The sequence below is a fragment of the Equus caballus genome, chromosome 30, assembly GCF_041296265.1.
Source record: "Equus caballus isolate H_3958 breed thoroughbred chromosome 30, TB-T2T, whole genome shotgun sequence".
Classification (NCBI taxonomy): domain Eukaryota; kingdom Metazoa; phylum Chordata; class Mammalia; order Perissodactyla; family Equidae; genus Equus; species Equus caballus.
This window is the reverse complement of record NC_091713.1, coordinates 18,843,548-18,871,139: the sequence shown is the minus strand read 5'-3', so window position 1 is coordinate 18,871,139 and position 27,592 is coordinate 18,843,548. Positions and strand designations below refer to the sequence as shown.

Sequence of the window (27,592 nt, the reverse complement as noted above, 5' to 3'; positions counted from 1 at the left end):
TTAGGATGGCTGCTATCAAAAAAACCCAGAAAATAACAAGAATTGGCAAGGATGTGGAGAAATTGGAACTGTTTACGCTGTTGGTGGGATTGTAAAGTGGTGCAACTGCCATGCAAAACAGTATGGAGATTCCTCAAAAAAATTAAAAAGCAGAATTACTATACGATTCAAGAATCCCACTTCTGGATATGTATCCAAAAGAATTGAAAGCAATGTCTCAAAAGAGGTATTTGTACACCCATGTTCATGGCAGCACTATTCACAAAAGCCAAGGCGTGGAAGCAACCCAAATGTCCATTTACAGATGAATGGATAAACCAAATAGGACATATACATACAATGGAATATTACTCAGCCTTAAAAAAGGAAATCGTATTGCATGCTACAACATGGATGAACCTTGAGGACATTATGCTATGTGAGATATCAGTCACAGAAATACAAATACGGTATGATTCCACTTATATGAGATATCTAAAGTAGCTAAATTCATAGAAACAGGCAGTAGAATGGTGGTTACTCGGAGCTGGGGGGGAGGGAGAAAAGGAGACTTGTTTAATGGATATAGAGTTTCAGATTTGCAGGATGAAAAGGTTCTAGAGCTCTGTTTCACAACAACATGAATATACTTAACACTACTGAACTGTACACTTAAAAATGGTTAAGATGGCAACTTTTATGTGTTTTTTAACATAATAAAAAAGTATCAGTGTGGTAATAAATAAATAGATCATAAAAAAATAAATAAAACAAAGCTGCTCATGGTAGAAAGTGACCTGCCTGAGGTTCCAGTAGCCCCAGGCCCTACCTGGATGTCCTGGGAGCTGAGAAAAATCAACATCTTGGCTCACCTGTAATCCATTTGCAGTTTACTGGGAATCTCTGCTCTAGGCAGAGGTTAGCCATGATGGTTTTAAGCAAAAGTATAGCATTTCAAGATCTGAGTTGTAGGCAGATGGATTTGGTGGCTGTGAAAAGGGTAGGTTGGGTAATTCAAAACTAGAGGTAGGTGACCATTAGGGAGGTGTTTGTAGAAATCCAGATCAGGGCCTTCAGAAGTAAAGACAGGACTAAGGCAGTAACAGTGATGATGGAGTTTGAAACTTGTTAGATTTAGCAAAGGCTAAAAGGAATTTGAGCTGAGAAATGGGATAAGCAGGCTAGTAATTTAGAGACATTTCCTTGTCAGCAAAGAAGAGAATGGTTGGGAGTGGTGGGTGAAAGTGGAGGTAGAATGACGAGTTAGGCTGCCGTTGCGGTATTCCCAAAGGGGAGATCCTCTTTTCCTTGGATTGGTATTCCTCAGATGTTATTTAACAGTCTACACAGTGACAATCCTGGATTATAAACAGCAAGTAATTTTTGAATGACCACCAGACTAACACCATTTGGGACCACTGAGACCTTAACCTTCCTCAGAGAAAGGAGTCCTTGAAACTCTTAAGTGTCTTCCATCCCCATATTCCTCCTTTGAGAAGAAGACCAGAAACAGTCCCTTGAACATAGCTCACTTTTCTTTGTGCCGTGTGAGTCTAGGTCTCACATCTGAATTCCCCAGAAGAGAGAATCTCAGGTCGAGAGAGAGGGAATTGCCCATTATCGCATTGCCTTTTTTTTAAGTATATAAAATCAGACACCTTCTGGCTACTCATATCCCAGCTTCCCGATGTTAAAGCTTTACTGCTGTGCTGTCCAATATAGTAGCCACTAGCCACATGTGGCTATTTAAATTTAATAGAAGTTAAATAAAAATAAAAATTCAGTTCCTCAGTCATACTAGCTATATTTCAAATGCTGAATGGCCACTTGTGCCTAGTGGCTGCCTTATTGGACAGCACAGATATAGAACACTTCCACCATTACAGAAAATTCTACTGTAAAGTGCCACCTTGGTGAGAATCCTTCCAGACTTTCTGCTTAGACAATAAACACACACACACACACACACACACACACACACACAAGCTTGCTGCTTGGGTATTTATTTTTAATTTTATATCATGACCTTATTTTTATAAAATGTATATACTGGAACATTTTTTTGGTTTACTTAATTTTGTAATGTCAGCATCTTTCCAAGTCTGTATATACAACTCTGTAGCATTTTTTCTCACAGCTGCACATATTCCATCAGAGACTCTAGCAGGCTTTATTTAACCATTTACCTATTAAAGAATATTTAGAGTATTTCTGATATTTTTGCTATAAGAAAATGCTCCAGTAAACATCCTTCTGCACGTCTTTATGTATGACGCTAGTATTTCTGTATGTAAATTTCTGGGATTGGAATTGCTGAATAATAAAAATTCACATTTTAAATGTTGGTCAGTTTCCAGATTACTCTAAAAATTGGTCAGGTTCATTCCTGTCCATGGTAAACAGAAGTGCCTATTTACACACATACTTGTCATCATGCTATATTATCAGTTTCTTTAACTTTCGCTCTTCCGATAAATGAAAAATGGTTCTTATGTTATATTAAGGTTATCAGACTTTGTATTTTTTTTTAAAGTGCAGGTAATAGCAAGATTCAGCTGGTATTGGAAGAATTTAGTTTAAATGTAAGGAAAGTTTTCTCACAGGGACAGTAGTTGAATATTAGAATGGGTTAAGTAAGGAAGATGTCAAATTGGCTTCTTCAGAATATGCAAAAATTAGCTTTAGCTAGTGATGTTTACAAACCTTCACCCACATTTCATAATGGCACACCCTGCCTCACCTTATGAGCTATGCTTTTTTCTGCTGCTTTGGATATAATAAATCAGTAACATATAAGTATGAATATAATATACTATAATATGTACTAATAATATGTATTATATTCAATAACTTTGGATATAATAAATCAATAACACATACTTATGAAGTTATAGGAAACAATTATAAAAGATGTATAAGTTCTTTCTAATATACATAATATGTTATTGCCCTTAGTGACTTCCTTTCAAAAACAAAATGAATAGGAAGGAGAATAGGGCATATTAAATTTCTTCAAGTCTATAGATTTTTTTGTTTTGTTGTTTTTATTAAGGCAGATCTAAAGATTTCTTAGGTTTTTGGGCAAAGGGAGCATGTTTATTTTTATAAACTTTTTAGAGCTGGAGGATATACTTGATTTCTGCTTTAAGATATTCTCAGTTCTGTCATTTTGTGAATTGACCATCAGACCATATTTTCTTTACTGAGATATAGGAGGTGAGTTATTTGGCAACAAGAGTCATGAGAATTTTAGAACTGAAAGGGACCTTAAAGATCTAGTCTGATTTAATCATCGTGTTTTGAAAGAAATAAACTCTTTTGTTGAAAATGAGATGGCCTCCTCATTTTAGATTGCTACATATTTTTGTGCTGAAAGGAATATTCTAATATGAAATGTATCTTCCCATGTTCAGTCTCCCAAGAAATAGGAAAAGATTAGTCATTCTGAGACATAGAAAATTAAGAAGCAGCTTCTCTATTCTTTAGTCTTTTGTTTGTTTGTTTGTTTGTTTGTTTTTTACTTTGTATTGCTATATGATACTTTCCTTGCCTTGGTCAAGAAGAGCCAACTCAAATTTGTTGAACCCCTGAATTATTTACAAGTCATAGGTTCTAAAGGTTCTTTCTCTTTATAGAAACAAATACATTATCTCTGTTTTTTCTTGTCTCAGAAGAACGGAAATGAATTTGCTTCTGTGCTAATAAGATCTTTTATTAGAGCATGAAGATTAAATTGTTTTCCTTTTCTAACATTTAATGATTTTAGTTTCTCATTTAGTTTCTGATCTTGACATACTCATATTGGAAAAAGCAAATGCTGTCAAATTAATTGCCCACTTCTAGAATTCAATTTCCTTTCTAGCTTCAGGTTCTTGTTGAATGAAATACACTCGGTTTATGAGGACAGACTGTTCAGAAGCAAATCAGAATAATGTATTTTTTGAATGAAATAGAGCTGTGGAAAGCAGAATTTCCTGTCTGAGCTTTTGTTGGTAGAATAATTCATTCATTGGAAATACTCCTAAAAAAGACATCTACAGTGTTTTTGGTGATTGAATTAAAATGTGTTTTCTCTTTGGTTTGAAGGTTTCAATGACTATATCATTTATCAAGTGAGAAACTGAGCAGTTTTTTAATACTAGTATAATCTGATCTCTTCAGGGAAAAAATCCTCTGCAGAAGGAATTGTAGTTCCAGTTTACATTTTGAAGTCATTGGTTTTATTTATTCAGGAAAAACGTTTAACTTGGTAAGAACAAGGGTGTATGCTTATGTTACCAATTATTCTAGACAGTTCAAAATATCCTCTTCAGTGATGGGTATAAAAAAAAGCTAAGGATTGAAAAGTCAAGTTACTAATCAATGAGGAGGTAGTTGCTTTTTGTTACTATTATTTATAACTTCATCTTGTTCATTTTTATTTCTCTCCATATCATATAAGTTGGTTGGAGATGAGCTTATGATTTTTATTTATATACGGAACAGTGTGATTTAAGATGTGGTATGAAACAAGAGTGAAGGGTAATTTCAGCAAACAAGGTGGACCAACAAAGTGTTTTAAGCTGGCAAACTTCTTGAAAGACTCAGATCTTCAACGCAGTCCTTGATTTTGTGTGAATTTTAAGGAAAAATTACTAAGAATGTGAAACAAATAGATTTTAAAGGAAGCTCACCCCTCAAGAAAGATTCATCTCTCTCCCCAAATGAAAGATTCAAAACTAAGCAGATATGTCTCATGTACTTGGAAATACCATTTTTTCAGTAGGTTGTACAGGAAATGAGGTGGGACAGCCCAGTCAAAGCGTGAACTTTTGAAATATGTTGCTTACAGCTGGCTGCTGTCCTGAGATAATATAGTCGTAAAATGATGGCTTTAGGAGCAACAGCTGGCATGTGAATCATAGCATGAAGGTAACAGGATGAGGGAAGCATTTTCCTGACCTATTTTTAGATTGCTCCAATAGGCAATATTTGCTGTTTTTAGTATAACCTGTTTTATTCACGGTTGGCAAAAAAGAATCTTTGCATTATACAGTATGGACACAATTTAAGAATGATGTGGATGTTCCTTATTTTTCTTCAAAATCATATGGTGTTTATTTGGGAACTCAGTGTCCTTTGTAATTGTTTTTTCTAGCCTACCAAAAAATTGTTATTGAAAGTCACACTTAATTCAGTGAGCATATTTGTTTTCTATTATTGATGCAGGATATTTTGTTAGCAATGATACAAGTGTTGTTTTGAAATGTTGAATATCCGTTGTGTGTATATGAAATATAAAGATCCATTAATCCATGTCAACCCATCTACTTTGATCTATGTTTCTAGAGGATCTTTTCTTACGTAATCAAATTCTGCCTCTTAGACTTGAATTAGAACAAAAATACTCTATTTTTCCTTTTACTTCTTAATCAAAACCAAAGCTAAGAGTTGGTGCTTTTTAAATTATTTTGTCTCACTAGTTAAAATGGAATGGAGTAGAAGAGAATTAGCAATATTGTAATTTTACATACAAAAGTTATTTGAAAAAGATGGTTTTGATCCAGAATATAAAGTCTGTGTATGTAAAGTTTAAAAAAATAAAGTTTTATTGTTTTGTATTTCTGTGGAAATGCAAAAGGTTTAGAATTGACAATTCATCTTTTCATTATATTTAAAAATATTAATTTAAATCCTGCTGCTTTTGTGGGAATATGTGGGGAAGTGTTTGGATAAGAAGGTAATTTTCAAAGACTGTACATTCATTCAACAAATATTTATTAAGTACTTATGATGTCCTTGAAAATATTTATATATGTATGTATAAGTATTTGCACACACACATTATACACTTTCCCTGCCCTCCAGGGCTTAATAGTTGTCTCAACAAGTTGCACATTTATGATAAATCAGACAAGTTAACAATGCAGCAAGTGACCCAAAGCAGTTTATAACTAAGTTCTGAAAGAAAAAGATGTTCAAGTGCTGTGGTTTCACAAGAGGGAAGGATCGTTGGTGGATGCAAGAAGACTTCATAAAGAATTAATCTGAGTCCTGGAGGAGAAGTTGCATTTGGAGAGACAGAGACAAATGGGAATGCATTTTAGTTGGCAAATATGGAATAGACAAAGGCAAGGAAGAAGAATGAGGAATGAGGATGGTATTTGGAGAATGATAATTCTAACAGCCATTAAGGGTGTCTGTGTGCCAAGCACCTTTCCTAGTGCTTTGCATATATCAACCCTAACAACAGTATGAGCTAGATACAGTTATTAACTCCATTTTGCTAAAGAGGAAGCTGAGGCAGTAAGAGATTAATTGCCCAAGATCATATAACTTTTTAGGCGTAAACTAGGTATCCAACCCAGGCACCCTGACACCAGAGACCTAATAGTTGTTCTAGACCTGTGCTGTCTCATGCTGTGCCACTAGCCACTCATGTGCTATTGAACACTTGAAACGCGGCCAGTCCAAACTGAGATGTGCACTTAGTGTAAAATACGCATCGCGTTTTGAAGACTTAGTATGAAAAAACAATGTAAAATATCTCATGAATAATTTAAGGTTGATGACATTGAAATGATAATATTTTGGCTGTTTTATGTTAAATAAAATATTAAAATTAATTTCACCCGTTTCTTTCTGCTTTTTAAATGTGGCTACTAGTACATTTAAAACTGCATGTGTGGCTTCAGTATACTTTTTTTGGATAGTGCTGCCCACCAGAGAGTGAAGAGTCTCTCTAGAGTGAAAAATACAAAGAAGGGTGATGGCCGCACAGGGAAACAGGATGTTCAGGATCAGAGTAGACTGGCACTGAAGTCACCCTTGAAGTTAGAGTTCCTTGGAGGACCTGCCTCAGATTTGCGGGGTGGGGCCCACCCTGAAACCAGCCATCCTTAATTCACTATTTTAATCTCTTCCATGCAGAGTTTTCAGGCCACCTAGAGAGGGAACTGCAGAAGAGACTGTAACTCTGGTCTTGCAAAGGCAATGAGTGTGAATGCCGTTTTCTTAATTTGCTCATCAGTTTTGTTGAATTGGACTTCATTGTAGAGGACATAGGCAGTTGACGACAGTGTCATTTGAAGAATTGCTATTTGGAGACTGGGTGGTTGCTACTTATTTATTTAATAAATGGGGGAGAAAGCCACTTAAGATTATCCTGTGATTCATAGTCTAGCCTTTGACTGAAATGAGTGCCACTTAGCTCGTTAAGCAAACTAGGTAAATGCCAGTGGCTGTGTGATTTGATGATTTGTGGGGTCTTTGGAATTTTTTACACTGGACCCTGACCACTCTAAAGAAGTTGTCTTTATTCTAAATACTTTGTTAAACTGACTTACCTCTTAAGTTATATCAGAGCTTGGGACTTTCAAATTACCTTGGCCTATAGGAGATTTTGATCTATTTATTCTAACAGACTATCCGGTCAAGTATTTTCAGATTTTCTTTACAGTAATGGATAATAAAAAGTAAGTTAGTCTTACTTCTTCATGAGTACATAGCATTTATAGACCTTAAGGTCTTACGGTAGTGTTCCATATTGACATTAAACAGTGCACAGTTCTCAAGTAGACATTAAACACATTGCTTTCGTTATCCACAACTTTGATCAATGATCATCTAAAAAACATTGATAATGATATCAATTGAAGAACACCATCCTTCATAGAAAAGTTACCGGAAGGAAAGGTTGCCTGAATAAAATTCTTTACATGAACGGCAAGTTTATTAGACATTGATCACCTATGTTTTCAATATAAACCATCCTTTTTTTTTTAAGAGTATGCTTGGCCTCTTGCATAGTCTGAAGGCATAAGAAATAACTTTGGTAAAGTGCTGAGATTCCAACACTTTTTAACAGCTGACAATAGCTGTCAAGTAGCAGGCTGTAAAAACTTTATCACTGGCACTGAGTAGAAATAGCCACAAGGGTAGTGCTCAGTTTGCAAATTTTTCCCGATTTTGTTTTTTTTAAAATTTTTCCCATTTTTAAGTTGACTAGAATTTGGGAAGCATTTTCTTATTGTAGCATAAATAGACTTAAGATTCTAGCCCTCAAAAACGTCTTTAACCGACCTGAGTAATAATTCTCTTTTGCCTTCCTTTAACCTCTGTCTGTACCGTGACTTCTTTGGAAAATGTATTCCTGTGGTAGTGGGAGAAGCCTGATTAAATTCTCTTTCCCTCTTGTTAATAGAAATTCCCCAGTCACGGGCCTTGAGAAATGGGTAAACTGTCGTGAACACAAATATCTTGTATAAAGAAAGAATTTCTCAAGGTCTTTCTCTTCCTGGATGTTTTGAATTGTGCGTAAAGAGATATTGGGTCTGTGCAGAGGCAGGAAATCCAAATTGCTGCTGTCTTCTGTTTGATTGTATGAGTCATTTGTGAATTGAGTCAGGTCCTTTTTATACCAATATGGAGGAGAAATAACACATTTTTTATAGTTGTGTACAGTGTTCAACAGAAGGCTTATTTCCTTTTGTATCTCCAGCACTTAGCACAGTGCCCAATATGTAAAAGATGCTGTGTTTCTTGAGTGAATGAATGATTAGCTGACCTTCATGAAGTGCTTTAAATTCCACTTGGTCTCTCTGAGATTGTGGTAATTTGATAAATACATTATTTTTGCAGCAATTTTAAAATTGAATCATGGACTTAGGAGTGATAAGCTTTTGTAGGTACTTTGCTTTCTTGTGTAAGAGATGGTGCGTTTTCTAAAAATTTAAATAGGATGGCCTAATTGCCATCAGCCCACAGTAAGGCAGTTGTTTTGGTGCAGTGGAAAAATTAAGAGAAAAAAGAGATTGCCTAACTGAATTAGATTGCCAAAGAACAAAGTGTAATTTTCCAAGTTACAAAACAATCTCCAAATCTCGCTATCAGTGTTTCTATTTTAGAATAATAAGTGTTGTCTTTTGGCTTAACTGTAAGCCCCACTATTTCCTAATCTTATCTCCCCTCATAATTCTTAGGAGGAGTTAGTATAGCAGAATACTTGTAGCATGGGCTTTGGAACTCAGGCCAACCTGGATTCAAACCCCGTTCCCCACTTACTCCTCTGTGACATTGGTCAAGCTATAAAAACGAAATAGTCTGTTTTTCTCATTGTAAAAGGGGGATGATAAAGGGTCCTTGTCACACTTAAGTGAATTAATGTCTGTTATGCACTTAGGCAGATAGAAATGCTGGACACATGTTAGCTGTTGTTATGTGATAACCCCCATATGAGCATTGCATCTTTTTGCCTCTTTGCCTTTGCCTATGTTGACCTTTTTTTTGAGTATATTTGAAGTTCAAGTTCTTGCCACTTTTTGAAGACCTAGTTTCAGATGCCTCCTCACTGTATTTTCTCTCACTGCCTCATCCAAGTTCGCATAGTGGTGGATCCCAGAACTCACCATGTATCATCGTCACGTCTGTCTGTCTCCTGCACAAGATCACAAACTCTTTAAGGATAGGAGTATGTTTGTAGTTTTCTCCATTCCTACTGCAGAGTTTGGCACGTAGTATTTAACAGGGCATTTGTTAAATTGCTTAATTGACGTGTACATGGAAATCTTTTATAAATTGTGCAGTGTTAATTAAATGGTAGTACTAGTTTAGGGCTTAATATATGCCTAGCAAGGTGCTTGATATGTTAGGAAGGAGTTATTTGGTATTTAAGTACCAAAGATGAGAATATTACCACGAAGCTAATTGAGCAATGATTCCAAGTACCAGACTGTAACATTTTTTATCATCTATGTGTAATTTATTTTAGCAACTTTTAAAACCTTATGTATAAGTGAAAGTTCTGTTTGCTTCCTTCCTACTGGAAGTTTCTTAGATACCAAGTTCAGTCCCATCTTTTAAATTGATTCTCCCCCCAGAATCTTGAAGCTAATTGGTTTAAATACAATATTTTATTTATCTTTTATTTTATTTTGATGTCTAAATCTGGATGACTAGCATTAAAAACTTACTATGTCAGACACTGAAGACTTTAATATACTATCTGATTTAAATCCTTATAACAACACTAGTGGATGTAGGTACTATTGTTTTCCATGCTTTATGGTGAAAGAACTAAAACTTACTGACATGGGGTAACTTGTTGTACATCACAGAGTTGGTAAGTGCTGGATCCAGGATATGAGCCTAGTAATCTGGCTCTGGAGCCTAAATTCATAATTATGCACCTGCCTGCTCTTTTCACTTTTTATTTGAATTTTATCTGTTTTTTAATTTAATTTGAGGTAATATATATAAAGTATCTAATGTCTGTCTCAGAGTAGTTGCTCAAAAAATGAAAGTTTTATTTCTTCCCTTCTGATGTGAATGGTATCACATATATAAGAGATAAATTCAAAGATAATTATATAAAAACAAGTACCGTGAGCATCGTAAGGGTTCGCGCTCTCTAAACCTATCTGAGATTTTTAATTCCTTGTTGCAGCGTTTGTTGAACATCTTATTTTAATCCAAGAGAATGTTCTTGCGTGTAAGAAATCACAGAGTATCAGAAAACGGTGGAGAATAGTAGACCTGTCTTGTTTCAAAATTCAGTTTTCTTTTTTGCTGATACTTTGATCAGAAGACAAGTCACTTTTTAAGACTTTTGTGTGAAATTTTAGGTGTGTTTTTTGTTGCTGTGTATGCTTGTCTGTCTTAAGTAACAAATGTTCGTCATTTTAAGATTGTTTTAAAGTCACCTTGCAGTTTGATTTCAATGGGGATAAACTTGATGTCCAGTATCTTAAGATCCACATAACTTGCACAGTTTTACTGTTACGTAGATTGGAAATTCAGGTCAAATATTTCCTGATTATTATTACATAGAGCAAAATCCTGATGTAGTTTACCATTGTTTTCTTCCTTAATATCAACATTATAGAGTATATATTTATATGATATTTATTATATCAGTGTTGGTTCTGTTATGTTTATAGAAAATTTTTAGAATATTTCAAGCTCTATATTTCATGTAAGCACTTTTTATCTTTTTAAAAATAGGTAAATCAACAAACTGGGAAGATGATGGTTGGGGAGCATGGGAAGAAACAGAACCCCAAGAACCTGTAAGTCTTTCTAAATGTACACATGCTCTTTGATAGTGGCATTTTCCTTTGTAATAATAGTGACATATTTCAATGTTAGGTTGATATTTTAAAATCTTTGTCAAGAATGTTTTCGTGCTTACGTAATAGTACTTAAGTAGATGCCTATTCTTAAGGATTTAATGGCTTTATAGCTAAGTAGGCTAAATGGAGAACAGTTGTTTTAGGATTCTTTCTCCTTCACGAGTTATTCTTTTAGACTCTTTCACTTATTCATTCAACATATATTTGTTAAGTTCCCATCGAATTCTAGTCACTTTTCTAGGTGCTGAGAATATAGCAGTTAGCAAGGTAGACAAAGTCCCTGTATATGTTAGGTGTTTTCACCTCAGAGTAATGGAAAATCTAACCTAAACTGGCTTAAATAACAAGGACATTAATTAGCTCACAGAGAAGGAAGTCAGGGGCCGGCCTGGTGGTGTAGTGGTTAAGTATGCTCTGCTTTGGCGGCGTGGGGTTCACTGGTTCAGCTACTGGGCACAGACCTACACACCACTCATCAAGCCATGCTGTGGTGGCCTCCCACATATGAAGAACTAGAAGGACTTACAACTAGGATGTACAACTATGTACTGGGGCTATGGGGAGAAAAAAAAGAAGAAGATTGTCAACAGATGTTAGCTCAGAACTGATCTTCCTCACCAAAAAGAAAAGCATTAAAAAAAAAAAAAGAAAGCACTCAGAGATAGTATGGACTCCTGGGTCGTTTGATCAGGTGATTCAGCTATGTCATCAAGGACTTCAGTTCTTTCCTTCTGTCTGCTCTGCATACACAGTGCTGACTTCGTCCTAAACCTTGTTCCTCTCACAGGTGTGGTGTGGCCACATGTTTCTCCTTTCATGATCAGAGGGAGAAAAAGACTGGGGATTTAATGACTCTTAGGAGTGGGGAAGAACATTCACAGAAGCCTCTAGGAGACCTTGCCTTATTTTTTCTTGGCCAGAATTGGACCAGATACTCATTTCTGAACTAGACACTGGCAAAGGATATATTTCCTTCAGTGAATCATACCATCCCCTGGCGTTGAAGGATAAAAGGGTCAGCTTCTCCTGAGGCCCATGGCCACACAGGGAAGGAGTTGATACCTGAACAAAATCCAGACTTTTTTGTGAAGAAAGAAGAACGAACATATATAATGGATAGGTCTTCTGATCATCCTCTTCCCAGCAGCTTACACTCTAATGTGGAGAAAGAAATTTTTTTTGGAAGATAGATGAAAAATATAAATGGTGGTAATAGTTCCACAGAGAATTCAAGTGGTCATGTGGTGATCAAGTGACTCTTGTAGATTGGGTGGTCTAGGAAGGCTTTGCAGAGGATGCGACATTTATGCTGAGATCTGAAAGCCAGCAGGGAGTCAACGAGGTGAGGATCTGCCAAAGAGCATTGCAGGCCAGAGCAGCAGCTCATGCAAAGGTCCTACGGCAGGAATAGGCTTGGCGTTTGAAGGAACGTAAAGAAGGCCAGTGTGGCTTGGCAGAACTGGGACGGCCACAAGATGGGCTTAGAGGAGTAAGCAGACCTGATGGAAGGCTTCGTGAGTTTGGAATTTATTCTAAATGTGATAGGACACCACACCTACCATATTTCTTATTTTTAAAGTTCACCTTGGCTGCTGTTTGGAATAGGTTGAAGTAGGGAGACCCATTAGGAGGCTCTTGTGGTAGTTTAGTTGAGAAATGATGGTGGCTTGCGTTAAGTTGGTTTAGTGAAGATGAGAAATTGGTCGATTCAGGGTACGTTTTAGAGATGATGATAAGACTTGCCTATGAGTTGGTTGTGAAGGATGAGGAGAAAAAGAAAAAATCAAAGCAAGAATTAACTTGTTTCATCTAGGATGTGGTGTAGAATAGGTTAAGAAAACATAATTGATAAGATCTTGATACTCCCTGAAGTGAGTAATAGGTACCATTCTGTTTATTTTTGTCAATGTTTGAAAATATCTATAATAAAAAGTTTCTTGAAAAGACCCTTCCAGGTATTTGGCTTGAGCAACTGGATGGATGGTATGTCATTTATTGAGTTGGGGAAGACTAAAAGAATATGTCTAGGGGAGAAAAGAAGGAGCATCGTGTTGTAAGCAGAGCAGACTAATGTAATAGAGATTTATGGAAAAGCTCCAAGAGAGGATTAAGAACAGGAAACCATTTCAGAAGACGTCGAGGAGAGTGGGGGTGTGTTGGCTAGGATATGAAGGAGCTCGAGGAACTTGGTTATCCCGTCACCTCAGCAAGCAAACACCGTCCCTTGCTGCTCCAGTGTTACGTCAACGTGGAGACTCACCTCTGCTCTGTCTCTGCTTTTACTAAGACTCTGACTGGCTTCTGCTTACTCATGATTTAGACTATTTCATGGCTTTCCTTAAATCTTTTGCGTATGCTTGTCTTGGATTCTTTCTCCTCTTTGGCTCACACTCAGAGCTCCTATGAGCATTTTACTGAGTCTGTTTATCACCCTCCATTATTAGGATATTTGGGAAAAGAGGACATAGTGTTTATACCAGGCCACTTCATGGGACATCAGCCAACTTATTAATGCTGCCCTCTGGTCAGGCACCCATCAGCAGTCTAGTTAGCTGTGACAAGAATGAGGAGGAGAGGGAAGGGGGAGGAGGGATATGTGAAAAAAAGTTTGAAGACCCTGCATGACTCTATGTAAGCAAACCTCTCAGGAGGGGATGTGCTTTGAGAATTTCTCAGAAAGGGATCGTGTAACTCAAGCTACCTTGCATGTGGTGTTGGGTACAGTTACTCTTAGTATTTGTTTTCTCGAATCATAGAGCTAAGTGACTATTGTGAGTCATACAGCAAGCTCCCAAGTAAGTTTGAGGTTTTCTGTAATAGACCTCAGAGACATTGCATGTTCAAGGGGACACATGCATTCATGATCTCAGAGGAGGTTCCTCTGGAACCTCCTTTGAGGGACAGTTATTATTAAATATATAAAATAGTGCTGGTGCTGAGTTATGGTATTTATTTACAGACCCAGAGGCCTACATCTTTAAGAGTCCACTGGTACATAGTTGGTTCTTTGTGGAATGGATTTTTATTTGTGAATGGTATAGTTTGGGATTTGTGTGTGAGACTAGTTTTCCTTACAATTATCTGCTACATCTTCCCTGATAATATTAAGGGGGTTAGTTTACTGACAGTGTGTCATAGAGCTGCTCTTTGGCTCATCTAACAGTGCGTCTTCCCTAAGTGTATACCCCTCCATGGCCTTATAACCTTTCATGGCAGAAATGACTGCTACTACATGTTGGGGTCCAAGAAGCGAGCAGGCCTGAAGTAACGCTCTGTGAATTTGGAGTTTATTCTAAGTGTCATCAGAAACCTCACTGTGTGGTTTCTGGGTTTTTTTGATGGGGGGTAGCGGGGGGAAGATTAGCCCTCAGCTAACATCTGCTGCTAATCCTCCTCTTTTTGCTGAGGAACACTGGCCCTGAGCTAACATCCGTGCCCATCTTCCTCCATTTTATATGTGGGATGCCTGCCACAGCATGGCTTGCCAAGCGATGCCATGTCCACAGCCGGGAACTGGGCCTGTGAACCCCGGGCCGCCGAAGCAGAATGTGCGCACTTAACCACTGCACCACTGGGCTGGCCCCTTGTTTCTGGTTTGTAAAGCTCACCTGGGCTGCTCTGTGGATGGGGTTGTAGTAGGCCTTTTTATTAGCTATGCCTCTCATTCGCATAAAGGTCTTGGGCTGGTTTATTTTGCAGTATTTAATTTTGATGTTCCACTCTTCCAGCTGATTCTGGGTGATGTGGACAAGGGTAGCCTGGTTAGAATGTGTAAGTGTGAATGGACTTCCTTGAAATCTGACCTGTAATGTATGTCATCTTCTCTTTGTTGGTAAGGATATCCTAAATCTAGGGATAATGTCTTTTCACTGTTTCAGTTAAAAGCTGAAATACGCTTCTACTCATTCTAAAACACACAAAATTAGTTGCCTGTAGATCATTTCTTCATTTGGATAAAATTTGAATATTTACAAATGGCCCTGATGGGTGAGGGTGGCCTCTTCTCTTTGTCTTGATAGATTTGCTCACACTATGGTCTTGACAAATACGGCAAGTGAAACAGTATCGTTAGACCTCATTGACAGCAATTTTGGGTACACTAATCATTCCTAACTGTTTATTATCCCCTGTTGAGCCCTTGTACCTTGTCATGGTCCTATATACATGGTGAGGGAGAAGATACTTGGATGACAACAAAAGTGGGCCAGGACAGTGATATTCAGGAGTTATCTGGACGTTCAAGTTATCCTGCTGTGTTTAAGACAGCTTCTCTGAACTTAGATCCTGTCCTCAAAACAAGACAACATCTTTGCCAAGAGAGACTGTTTGGTGAGTGAGAACAAAAATGGCAGTATGGTCCGGGAAAAGAATATGACCTCTGCCTTGCACTGCAGCATCATCCAGGACTTCCCATGTGTAAGATCATTATGAGGTTTTGCTGAGCAAAGTGTTTTATACTAGGGCTATTGGAAATGTTATTCATCTGCAGTAAGAGACTTCTGTTACTTCTACTATTGTCTGTGATTATGAGCAACTCCAAGGCATCACCAGCTCCAGAGGCATAAGAAGAATAGGAGTAAATTTTGGCAGACGTAGGAAACGCAGAATTACCTGCTCTAGTCAGGGTGTTGTAGGCGCCTAGTCAGAATGGAAAGGGAACGTTCTACTCTCCCTTGTGTGGAACAGACAGCAGACTCACAACGTGCCTTCCCGGAGAGTCTCACTGGCAGGTCGTGTCCACCTCCAAGGTGAGCCCAGTATTGGTAGAAGTGGAAAGTCTTGAAGTCACCTGATGTTTGTGTCATGACCAGCAGAGGAGAGTAAGCTTTTCTTCTTTGTTAGTCTGGCATTAGAGAGATGTTGTGTTTCAGTCTTTAGGAGGCTGCAGTGGCGTGTAGACGAACCACAGATGGAGTAACTAAGAGTAAAGTGTAGCAGCCACTGCCACTGAATGCTGACCTGGAGGCCAGCTGCCTGCTACTGAGTCCAGCAGAAAACTGAAAACTTCAGGGTGTTTTTTATCTCCATAAGTCTTTTAGCTCTTTGAGAGTTAGTTTCTTATTTTTATGGCAGAAGAGAGTAAGGGGCTTTTATCATCAGAGAGATTTAGTTCCAGGGGTCTGGACAGGCTTTTTTAAGAAAAGAGAAAGCCTCTTTAGCTTTCTCTCACTTTGAGGTATCAGCTACAATAAGGGCTTACTGAAGAAAGCCTATTCTAATTCTCTTATCAGCAATAGCCAGCCATGTCCAAGAAGGGATGTGTCTGTGACACTGGTAGGCCTAGCAACTTTAAGGATGGCTTCTGCTAAAGAAGGGGACCAATGTCTTTCTCCTATAGATATTTCATGCGTGTATTAGTCTGCTCAGCTGCCATAACAGAATGCCGCAGACTGGGTGTCTTAAACAACAAGGATCTGTTCTCTCACAGTTCTGGAGGCTAGAAGTCCAAGATCAAGGTGCCATCAGGGTTGGTTTCTGGTGAGACCCTTCTTCCTGGCTCACAGATGGCTGCCTTCTCAGTGTGTGCTACATGGCCTTTCCTCTGTGCACAACGAGAGAATGGCTTCTGGTGTCCCTTCCTCTTCTTATAAGGATGCTAGTCTGTCAGATGAGGGCCCCGCCCTTATGACCCCGTTTAACCTTAATTACCTCCTCAAAGGCCCCATCTCCAGATACAGTAAAATTGGGGCTTAGGGCTTCAATATGTGAATTTGGGGGCCATGCAGTTCAGTCCATAATAATGCCCAAAATAAAGGATCATGTCAGCCATAATTCTTCTGTGTACAAGTGCAAAGAATAAAGGTAAGGAATTCCTACTTGCCCAAAAGTAAATACACGAAAGGATTGGAAAGGCAAACAGAACAGGCTCTCAAGATGGAAGAAAAGGCAAAACAAAGGTCTTCCACTCTGCAAACTTAATTTTAAGTGGGCATCATGGCAGATAGCGTCTGGCTTGGGGAGATAGGAAAAGAAGATAGTTGTACTACAATACCGGCTGATTGATGAGCCTGGTACAAATAGTAAATAGCTTTGCTGTATTTTTTCAGTGTTACAAGGGCTTTTAGTTGGGATTATAGTTTTTTGCTTTGGGAAAGAAGTGATTAGAGGGGAATATTTTTCTCAGCCTCATGCTATAATGGGAATCAAGGCAGTTTGGGGAGAAGCGTGACAAGGTTTAATTTAATTTTAACTGGAAGGCAGATTTAATGAGCTTTCCTTCTTTGGTGTATTAAGACCAAAGGTAGGAAGTATAGAATCAAGGATTTGCTTGGCAGTGGTTTCTGGAACAGGAAGCACAGAAGGTTCTGGCTTAAACTTCTCAGTTAAGGTAGACAGCATGGAAAATTTCCGCTCAAAAGACACTTTGGAATATGCTCCATCTGTTTACAGAAAGTAGCGTAATACAGTTTACAGAAGCAATTATAATCTAAAAGACTAACAGGGAATGAAAGCATGCTGGGCAGATAGAGGCCCCAGAGAAGTGTTTGCTTACAGGCTGAGAAATGGAATATAGCATGACCTGATTAGAGATTCTTAGAGCATTAATAATCTGGAATAATTCTGAAAATACTTTGCCTTATTTTAGTGTCATTAGATTCTGGTGCCATCTACCACACAGGAGACATTAGCACCAAATTGACCAGAGGCTGAAGGAGAGGGCTCAAGTTATATTAAGAATGTGCCCTAGGTTCTCCTTGGGTGAGAGGCTAGGGGCTGCAGAGGATCTCCTTCCTAAGGGTGGGTTTTCATTGAACTTTGGGCCTTTGACTGTTAGAAACACTCATCTTGCCAATGATCTTCCTCTCAACATTAATACAGTTGGGGTACAGCCTAGTGATTCTCCACTGGGAGTGATTTTGTCCCCTCGGGACATTTGGCAATGTCTGGAGACATTTTTGGTTGTTACAACTTGGAGAAAGTTACATCTAAGTGGGTAGAGGCTAGGGATGCTGCTAAGCATCTTCCAATGCATGGGAGAGCCCTCCCAAACAACGAATTATCCATCCTAAAATGTCGGTTGTGCTGAAGTTCAGAAATTTTGGTCTAGCCCATGGCTCTTATTGTGGTTCTGCCCATCTTTCCTTCTGCCCTTCCCTCTTTTTGTTCTCTTAAGAGAACATTTCTTAGTCTGTTTGGGGGGCTTCAAAACTTTTGATCTTTATGACCTTTAACTTGCTTTTAGTAGATTCTGGCGAAGTGATTTGCTAGTGTAAAAAGTGCAGTTAAAGTATTGTTTACCAGAAAACAAAGGTGGGATCTAAGTTGTTCCTGGGTCTTTGGCCACAGACCAAAGTCATCCAGGCTCCGTCTTGGTGGCATTATTTATGCCTAAATGTTTAAGAGAGACCTATTGTTAGTTTCTCAGTGTAGTCAGCCACCACTTTTCCTTGCTCTTGTTTATAGTTGTTAATTTTAGTTCAGGTTTGCACTCGTCTGGCATTCCTGCAGGATAGGGTAGCTTCTGTTAGTTTTGACTTGGTGTTGGGCTTCTGGTCTTCTGCCGGGGAGGGAGGACAGTGATCTGACTGGGCGGAGTCGGGGAAGGGATCTGGAAACCTGACTGCTGTTACTAGACACACTTGCAACCAAGCCTCCTGGTTTCAGCCACATCTTTGCCCTCCTTTCTGGAGGGACCTGCACCAATTCCTAAGCCTGTTGGCAGTTTTGCATGCAGCTGGGGTTTCTCCTCAGCCTTCCTCTCCATCAGTTTAGGAGCTATAAAATCAGTTACCACTTGTCCATCTGCTTTCTAGCTCTCAACACTGTGGGTTTTCTCCTCTTGTTCTTTTTGCCTGTGCTGGGTTTTACCTTTAAACAAACTCTTTTACAGCTGTTTTAGTGGAGTTGAGAGTGTTGGGGAGAAGGAGAGTAAAATTCATGTGTTTAATTTCTCGCTTTCCGTGAAAGTCCAGATAGACTTCATTTTTACATACAGTTCTACCTCTTGCTTTTTCCATTTAACGTAATTTGGAGGTTTTTCCATAGTGCGTATACATGTAAATTGTCTAGTTTTTTAAGAAAGAATGCTAAATATTTCATTGTTTGGATAGATATACTGTGATTTATTTGACCATGTCCCTGTTGAGAGATATTTAGTTTTTGTTCTTTTTCTTTTCTTCTTCTTTTTTTTCTGTCACAATCAATGCTGTAATCATTTTTACATCTACTGTGCATCTTTGGTTACACATGAGAGTGTAGTGTCATGATTGAGAGTCAGACTGCCTGAATTTCTGTCCTAGCTCTGCCACTTAGTGACTATGAAACTGTAGGCAGAGTTACTTCACTTCTCTGAGTTCTGTTACTTCACTCATAAAGTGGGGCTAATAACAATATCGAACTCATAGGATTGTTAAGAGGATTAAATGAGATGTACTTAGAGTAGTACATGCAACATAATAAGTGCTCAATAAATGTTAGCCATTCTGATTTTCCCTTTAGAATAAATTCCTAAAACTGGAATTGCTAATGTGAAAGGTATACATATTTTAAATGTCAATAGAAATTGTTGAATGGTGCTTCCAAAGGACTGCCCCAGTTTGTATTCCAGTCAGCCGCATATGAGAGTGCCTTTCTCTGTTGTGTTACAGAAATAAAAACAGCTCTGAACCAATTTGTTTGTATCATTGACTGCGCTATTGTTTATTTTGTAAAAATGAAATATTTCTCTGTATCCGTATTTTTATCAATATTGGGAAACAAAAGACTATGAGAGAATGAGTGTGTGTTTTTACAGCGGGCTGCTTTTCTCAGGTATTCTTTGAAATTTTTGACCCCTAGTATGTTATCAAACTTTAATCTTTGCTAAATCATATCAGTGTGACATGGCTTTTCAGTATTTTAATTTGTGTTTTTAAATTTATGAGTGAGGTTGGTCGTCTTTTCATGTTGTTCAATTATAAATCATTTTGGAGAATGTGTACTATAATCTATTTTTTTATAAATACTAATAGCAATTTAAGGTCCATCACATTTGGTTTAACTATTAGATCTCTTCTCATTTATATTAAGTGCTAATTGTTTCTTGTTTACTAGTCTTGTTTATCTAACTCGATGATAAAGTTTTGGGGCAGGAATTGTATGGTACTTTCTTTTATCCCATGGCGCCTAGGGGAGCACGCAGATTTAGTATTTAATATTAAACAGTTATTCAGAAATAGAGAAGTAAGCTTTTTAGGTTTAGAGTTTCATTGTAATTATTTGTGAAATGAATTTTTTACGAGTGATGATGAATTCGTTCTGTAAAAATGACGCACCATTACAGAAAATTCAGGTATCGCAGAAAAATGCAAAGTAAAATAATCTACTTCCCAATGTCCAAAAATAATCATCATTATTAACTTTAAGGAGTTGTAAATATAGGCATTTTGCTATGGCTATATACAGGTCAAGTGGTTGGATGAATGGGCACACAGAAAATTCTATAAAAATGGGATATTATATATACAATTTAAAAATAAATAATCACATAATTAGTCCTGCTTGAATTGACAGTTCAAGTAAAACTGTAAGAGTTACTGAATTATAATTACTTTTCTCCCTAACCTTAGGAAGTTAATTTTTAAAATTGAGATTTAAGTTGTAGGTTTTTGTCACTAATTATATTTGTAAAATTTTTTTCTTTGTGTTATCTGTAATCATTTTTAGAAAGAGGTCTTGCCTTGCCCCATTTTAATTTTGAAAAGACCTTAAGATCTTTCATTTGAGAATGTCAGTCTCTGGTCTGGAAAGTGGCACGACCAGTACTTTTTGTCCTGTGTGAGATAGAACTCCAGGGCTCTGCAGAGGTGCTGTAGAGCTCCTGTCTCTGCTTTTCTGTTTCATTTGTTGAAGTTTTGTATAAGATTTTGTTAAGAGTAAAAAGTCCTGCTACTAAAAAGTTTGAGAAACATCAATGTTACACATGTTGACAGCAGTCTAGAAAAACAAGAAAAACCTATTTATATAGTGTTACTTTTGTGTTTCAAAATTGCTGAAGCACTTATGTCTCTTGGTTTAAAAAGCGTAGATGACTTTTATTTCTGTGATTTAGATTGAAAACTGCTGAGAATTACTGTGAAGGTACTAACAGCCCCTTGATTATACTGGATTTTACTAGTACTACCATAATGTGTAAATGTCCATGAAAGTTAGCACAATGACAGTGACAATATAAATTGCAAATGATAGACTAATTATACTAAAGTTGAAAGCTTTGAAAAACTATTCTTGCTATTTCAATGGCTATCTAGTCACCACAGTAACCGATAAACCAAAAAGAATTTGCTACTGTGTTTGCAGAGTGATAATTCACCAGCCTCTATAGTGACCAGCAAGAATTGAAAGCCTGGTTAAATTACTGCAATTTTACTGTCTAATATGTTGTGAAAGAATAATCACTTAACAAATTTGTGGGCTTAAAATCAAAAGAAAGAAATTTTAAGAAATATGTGGTATAGCCCTAGTTGTTTAGGAAGAATTCCTTTTTGTAATCCACATTGGTAGCTTCCCTATTTGTGTGGATTAAGAAAAATTTTTACTCGTCTCAGTTCAAAGAAAAATCCTTGAAGTTTAGGCCACACGAAAATAAAAATTATGCATTCGGCCAGCCCCCCCTCACCCCACGGGGGTTATGTTTTATGGCTAATGGATGCATTTAATGTTAACTTTGGTAGCTAGGTGGGTGCCAGTTTTTGTGGAAAGCCAAGCTGGTACTGTTTTTGCCTTTTGTGAATTTTACACCTCACTTGGGGAATTAACCGCCTTGTCAAATGATGGTATTATTTTAGGATCAGTAGCTTCAAGGGAACAGTCTTAGTGACTGTGGGCCCTATTATTGTGGGGGAGGTTTTCAGAAAACCTCATTGTCAGGCACATGCCTTTATGGTACAAAACAAAATGACCTTGCATCTTGTCAGCCAACAGATCTGTGCTGATGCTGTATTTGGCTTCACAGAGCGTTTTTTTAGTCCCTCTTTCCTGCCTGAGCTTCTCGATGGGAATTGGAAATCAGGCTTCGCTGTAAAACCCAATACTAGTTCGTTGCCATCCAGCCTGGAGAGTGGATTTCCCTGTCTCTTCTATACCAACACTTTTGTCCAGTTACTTGTGCTTGGACTTGAGGCCCCACGCCCCTGAAAAATCTGAGAGGAACCCACACTCCTTATTCTTGGTTTGTGTTTCTGCTGTGAGCCCTCCCCTGCGCCCTACCCTGGTGTTTTGAGCTGCGCCCTGACCCCAGTCTAAGTTAGGGCTCACTGGCCCAGCCCTTGCCTTGCTGTACCCTCTATTGCCTAGAGCAGTGGTTCTCAACCAGGGTCAGTTTGCCCCCCAGGGCACATTAGGCAAAGTCTGGAGACAGTTTTGGTTGTCACGCTGGGGGTACTACTGGCCTCTAGTGGGTAGAGGCCAGGGAGGCTGCTGAACATCCTGCAGTGTACAGGACAGACCCTCCAATGAAGAACGACCCTGCCCAAAGTGTCACCAGTGCTGAGGGTGAGAAACCTTGGCTTAGAGCGGTGTATTTCAAACTGCGTATCGTGACTTGTGGTGAAATCAGTTTACTGTGTCTTGACCAGCACTTTTAAAATAATGAAATAGAATTAAAAAATTTTGGAGTCATCCCAGTTTGTCAAGGGTAGGTATTATTTTGGGTAACTTTTGTCTCAGTTTTGCGAGGCGGGGAGGTGGTTAGGAGGAAGCAGGGGAGGAAGTGGCTAAATCAGATGGGATGTAAAGTCATTTTTATTGCTACTAGTTGAAGTTTTTTTGAAAGTTTAAAAATGTGGACATTTGAGGAGAGCAGATATGACCAGTTAGCTTCACTGCTCAGAAAATCCTCTGGGGACTCCCGGATCCTTCAAGATGGCTATGAGCCCCTCAGCACAGCGTGTTCGAGGTCTTCGTCGCCGGCCTGCCCTGCAGGGCATCTGTGCCTTTCCGCTGTTGGACCTCGCGTTGGCAGCACCTCCTCACGTGGACTCCCTTCCCTCGAGGCCTTTGAGTAAGCTGAGCTCAAGGTTTCCTAGAGAGACAGGACGCAGGGGGCTGGTCTGGGAATATTTCCTCTGCTGAGAATGTCCACCTCCTCTTCCTCTCTCCTGCCATGCCCTGTCCCTTTTATTGCTGGCTGCTTTCAACTTTATCAGCAGAACTTAGCGTAGAACTTCCTTCCAGCAGGAAGATTTTTTTCTGAAACGGACACTCCACCCTCCCAGTCCCAGTCTGGTCTGCTGACCCTCCCATGTGCCGCCCTGACTGACTCCTGTGTATGTATCCATCTGTCTTCCCAGAGGATGGAAGAGCATGAAGGACAGGGACTTTTTTTGTTCTTGTCTTTCTGTCCTAACGCAGTGCTAGCACATAGAGGTGTGAGCCCTTCTGGAGCATTTCTGAGAGAGTGTTGTGCAGGACAGATTAAAGCAGGGTGAGAGAAAGATGTGAGCCCATTGAGGATCCAGTCCTCCTCAGGGATTCTGACCCACAGGCCATTTCCTCATTCTTCCTCTTATTTGTATTATTTGTCCAGTCCCCTGATTTTAGAGGTAAGGAACCAGAGTTGCTAAGGAAAGAGTCCAATATGAGTATATGTTGCTTTAAATTTATTACCTATGGCATTCATGTGATTAGTGACAATCCACTTATTCTTTCCAGGCCTTGGTTTCCTTTTCTGGACAATGACGAGTTCGAATCAAATGATCTCCATGGTTCCTTCCATTTCTTTATAAGATTATATAATCCTGTCAGCTGGTGAGAGAGATGGTGACGTGTTTGAGGGATAGACTAGCAGTTCCAGGCTCTTTGATCACACCGGCTTGTGTCTACTACTACAATTTCTTAGTGAGTTAATTTATTGGTTTAAAAAAAATTTTAGAGGCTGGCCTGGTGGTGGTTAAGTAGTGGTTAAGTTCATGCTCTGCTTCAGTGGCCTGGGGTTAGCAGGTTCAGATCCCTGGTGTGGACCTACACATCAAGCCATGCTGTGGTGATGTCCCACATACAAAATAGAGGAAGATTGGCAACGGATGTTAGCTCCAGGACAGTGTTTCTCACCAAAAAGCATGCCTTTAAAAAAAAAGAATTTTAAAATGTTTCTTATTCAGCTAAACCAATGGTTCTCAACTGTGGGTATTTTGTTCTGCAGGGGACATTTGGCAGTGTCGAGAGACATTTGTGGTTGTCACATCTGGGAGAGTGTTGTGGGTATTTGATGGCTAGAGGCCAGGGATGCTGCTAAGCATCCTACAATGCACAGGACAGCCCCCACAATAATCTTTCAGCCCTAAATGTCAATAGTGCCACGGTTGAGAAACCCTGAGCTGAACCATTAAACCACCAGTAAGGTTTTAGTACTTGCAAGGTAGAGCTTGCTCTTATGTTTCTTACCATTTCTTATACTATTCATGACCCTTTAAATTTGATAAATACTCCATATATGTCAATCAGGTATTCAGTGTTTATGTTTAAAGGAAGGGGTCTATTTCATGGCTCTCTTTAAAAAGAGACATTAATGTTAAATACATGATCACGTTTTGCAAACAAGGTTACTTCAATGAGCCATTTGGCTGAGTTAGACTAGGTTAGACCTGCATACTCCATGTCACTTCTTCTTTATTCTTTGTGTGTGTGTGTGAGGAAGATTGTCCCTGAGCTAACATGTGTGCCAGGCTTCTTCTATTTTGTATGTGGGATGCCACCACAGCATGGCTTGATGAGTGGTGTCTAGGTCCATGCTCAGAATCTGAATCCACTAACCCCAGCCTGCTGAAAGTGGAGCGTGCAAACTTAACCACTATGCCACCAGGCCAGTTCCTCTTTATTTTTTTAATGAATGGGGAGCACTAGTTTTTTAATCTAAAAGTGGAGTAGAGCTTTTTGTCACCCTCTTAATTTTGGATCCACAGCTGCAGGCATTATACCTGGTCACCTAAAGTCACACCAGCAAGGAGAGTAGCAGAGCAGGTAAAATTTAAAGGTACTGGGGCAGATTTGCTTATAGGGCCCAGCTTCCCATGCAGCAGAGCGTGGGAAGCAGCACAGAGGATTGGCAATGCAATTGAACTCCAGTACCTGGATTCAAATCCCTGCTCCATCTGTGTAACCTGGGGACGTTATCTTGATAAGTCTCTGTTTCTCCATCTCCAAATTCAGGTCATAATAGAACCTTCTTTATAGAGTTACTGTGAGAGTTAAGTCGGATCCATGCGTAAAGCGCTTAACTCAGTGTCTGGCACACTGTAATGTTTGGCAGATGGTGCTATGAACATCATCTGAATCACCAGCGTCATGCCTGCCTCATTCCTCTTGAGCCAGATGCCCAGACCCACACACACACTGGCTCAGACCCCTGTTGATAGGCCCACTGTCCTCTGCTTAGGATGGCGCCAGAGGATTTCTTTATCATGAGGAGAGATTTCAAGTTACCATGGCCTGATGTCTACTCGTCAAATTGCTTGGACACAAAGTAGCAGTTTAGGGCCTGGCCTTTTCCATCCTTTTGTTCTTTGTTTGCTCTCATATATAGTGTGTTCACTGTTGATGCGTCACCCTGATGTACCAAGGGATTTCCTTTTTCTTTTTGAGGATTGAGTGAAAGAAAATTGATTTAAGTAAGATTTCTTCTCCCACCCGCACTCCCAGTGGTTTTCAGTTTTTAAGTTTGCTTCATAATATTCTGGTAAAATTTACACTGCTGGGGGCAAAACAGCTAAGTAAGCTTATGGAGAAACAACTAGTTAGGGCAAAACAACGTATTTTTACCTCTGTTTATAATTTTAAGATTATTATTTGTTTTGGTTATTATCCTTAGAGGCTTTCATGTTACTGAATCTGATACATTGAATACTGTGCCTTATTCACAAAGAATAGTTTCTTCAGAATTACATGTGACCAGAAACTTGTGGTCCCCCACCATGTCTGTGGATCAAAATAGCTATTGAGCTTGTAATAAGAGCATGACACCATTGCATTTCCTGACAAGCTAGCATCATTCTCAAGCAGAAGACTAAAGCTGTAGTTGTAGAATTTTATGACACAGCAAATCCTAGTGATGATATGATGTTATAATATATGATATAATATAATATGTAACATAATCATATGATGATACTTTCTAACCTATTTTCAGTATATGGAATTCCTACTTGTACATGTCCAGCTTTACTGGGGCGAACTAGGAGGGTCTGCTTTTAGAACCACAGTCACAGGGAAAGATGGAGAGGCGGAGAGGGCGTAGAAAAGAAAATGCAGTGAAAAGTGACAGAAAACTGGAATGCTAATTCACATGAAGTTTTTTTTTCTGGATTCATGTTACTAAAAAGGTACATTTATGAGATGGCTAAGCAGGAATAGGGATGTAACCAATCATTGTGGAGTAGTTTCTCTGAATTTGCTTCCAGGTAGGTGATATCTGTTTCCCATGCTTTCATCTTGGTTAGTTCTCGTGGGGTAAATTCATGTTTGCTTTTGGGGTCACTTGCAGTCCATTTGCTGAGGTGATGGCAGACAGAACTTGATCATAATTTACCCTGAGTTCTAGACCCAACCAAGAGGGTAGTGTTCTGTCCCTTCTTAGATCTCTCTTACTTGTACCTACTATGGATAAGTCAGCCAGAATCTTGAACTGTTAAATCTTGGTGCTACTTAGGGGAAAACATTACTAAGGATACTGTTGCTGAAGGATACCAGCTTTGAATCAGTTGCTCATGTCATACAGTTCCCTGTGCAAGAATAAATAATAGGTTATTCAGGTATCTTTGTGGCTACAAGTAAGGAGAGATGGGAATGCTGTTATTCACACATATGTACTACTAGTGGGCTGTGCTGCGTGTGCAGTTGAGGAGTATAGAAAGCGTAGGCTTTGCCAGTTAAATGCCTTCTAGTCTAAGGTGAGAGAAATGCAATCACAGAATAAGTAGGTAATAGAATAGTAAGACTTTTAATTGCAATAAGTTTGATACAAGATAAAAGTCAGAGTAGGATGGAGTTGCCAAAGGAACTGGAACTTAAGATGAAAAGACAAATAAGAGGGGAAAAGTATTTTTAAAGGGGAACTTAAAGAAATGCCTCGAGTATGCTGGCTCACATGTTTGAGTCATTTCTTACAGCTCTAAACTAGTTCAAAGAACTACAGAAAGATTAACCTGGTGTAAAGTGATAAGTAATAGGATAGTTCTCTTTAGGAAAAGGCCTTTCCTTGGCTGTAAGACTACAGTCAAATCCCAAGTGAAGGCAGGCTTCTCAAAGAGCTGTTCCAGCTAACCGCCGAGAGGAGCAGGGTGTTAGAAGGGAAAGACCACCTGAGTTGAAAGTCGGGAGGCCTGGGTGCTGGTTGGGGCCCCCACGCTGATTCTGTGGCAGGATGAGCACATCCCTGAACCTCCCTGAGACTCTGTTCGCGTTATTGTAAAGTGAGGTTTTGGACCAGTTGGTCTTTAAATGCCTTCCATCTTTGAATTTCTTTCACTCCTTGTCTTTTCAGCCAACATAAACTTACAGATCTAATACTTGTTCGTGGCATTATTTTGAAA

At 38.9% G+C, this 27,592-nt stretch overlaps 1 protein-coding gene across 1 annotated transcript in view; it reads left to right on the top strand.

The window, feature by feature from the left end:
• The window catches only part of RAB3GAP2 (RAB3 GTPase activating non-catalytic protein subunit 2), a 98,480-nt gene that overhangs the window by 7,787 nt on the left and 63,101 nt on the right, over window positions 1-27,592 (top strand). Inside the window, exon 2 of the mRNA NM_001309159.2 lies at window positions 10,960-11,024. Within this exon, the coding sequence (NP_001296088.1) occupies window positions 10,960-11,024 (65 nt within the window). The remainder of the gene's footprint in view (window positions 1-10,959; window positions 11,025-27,592) is intronic.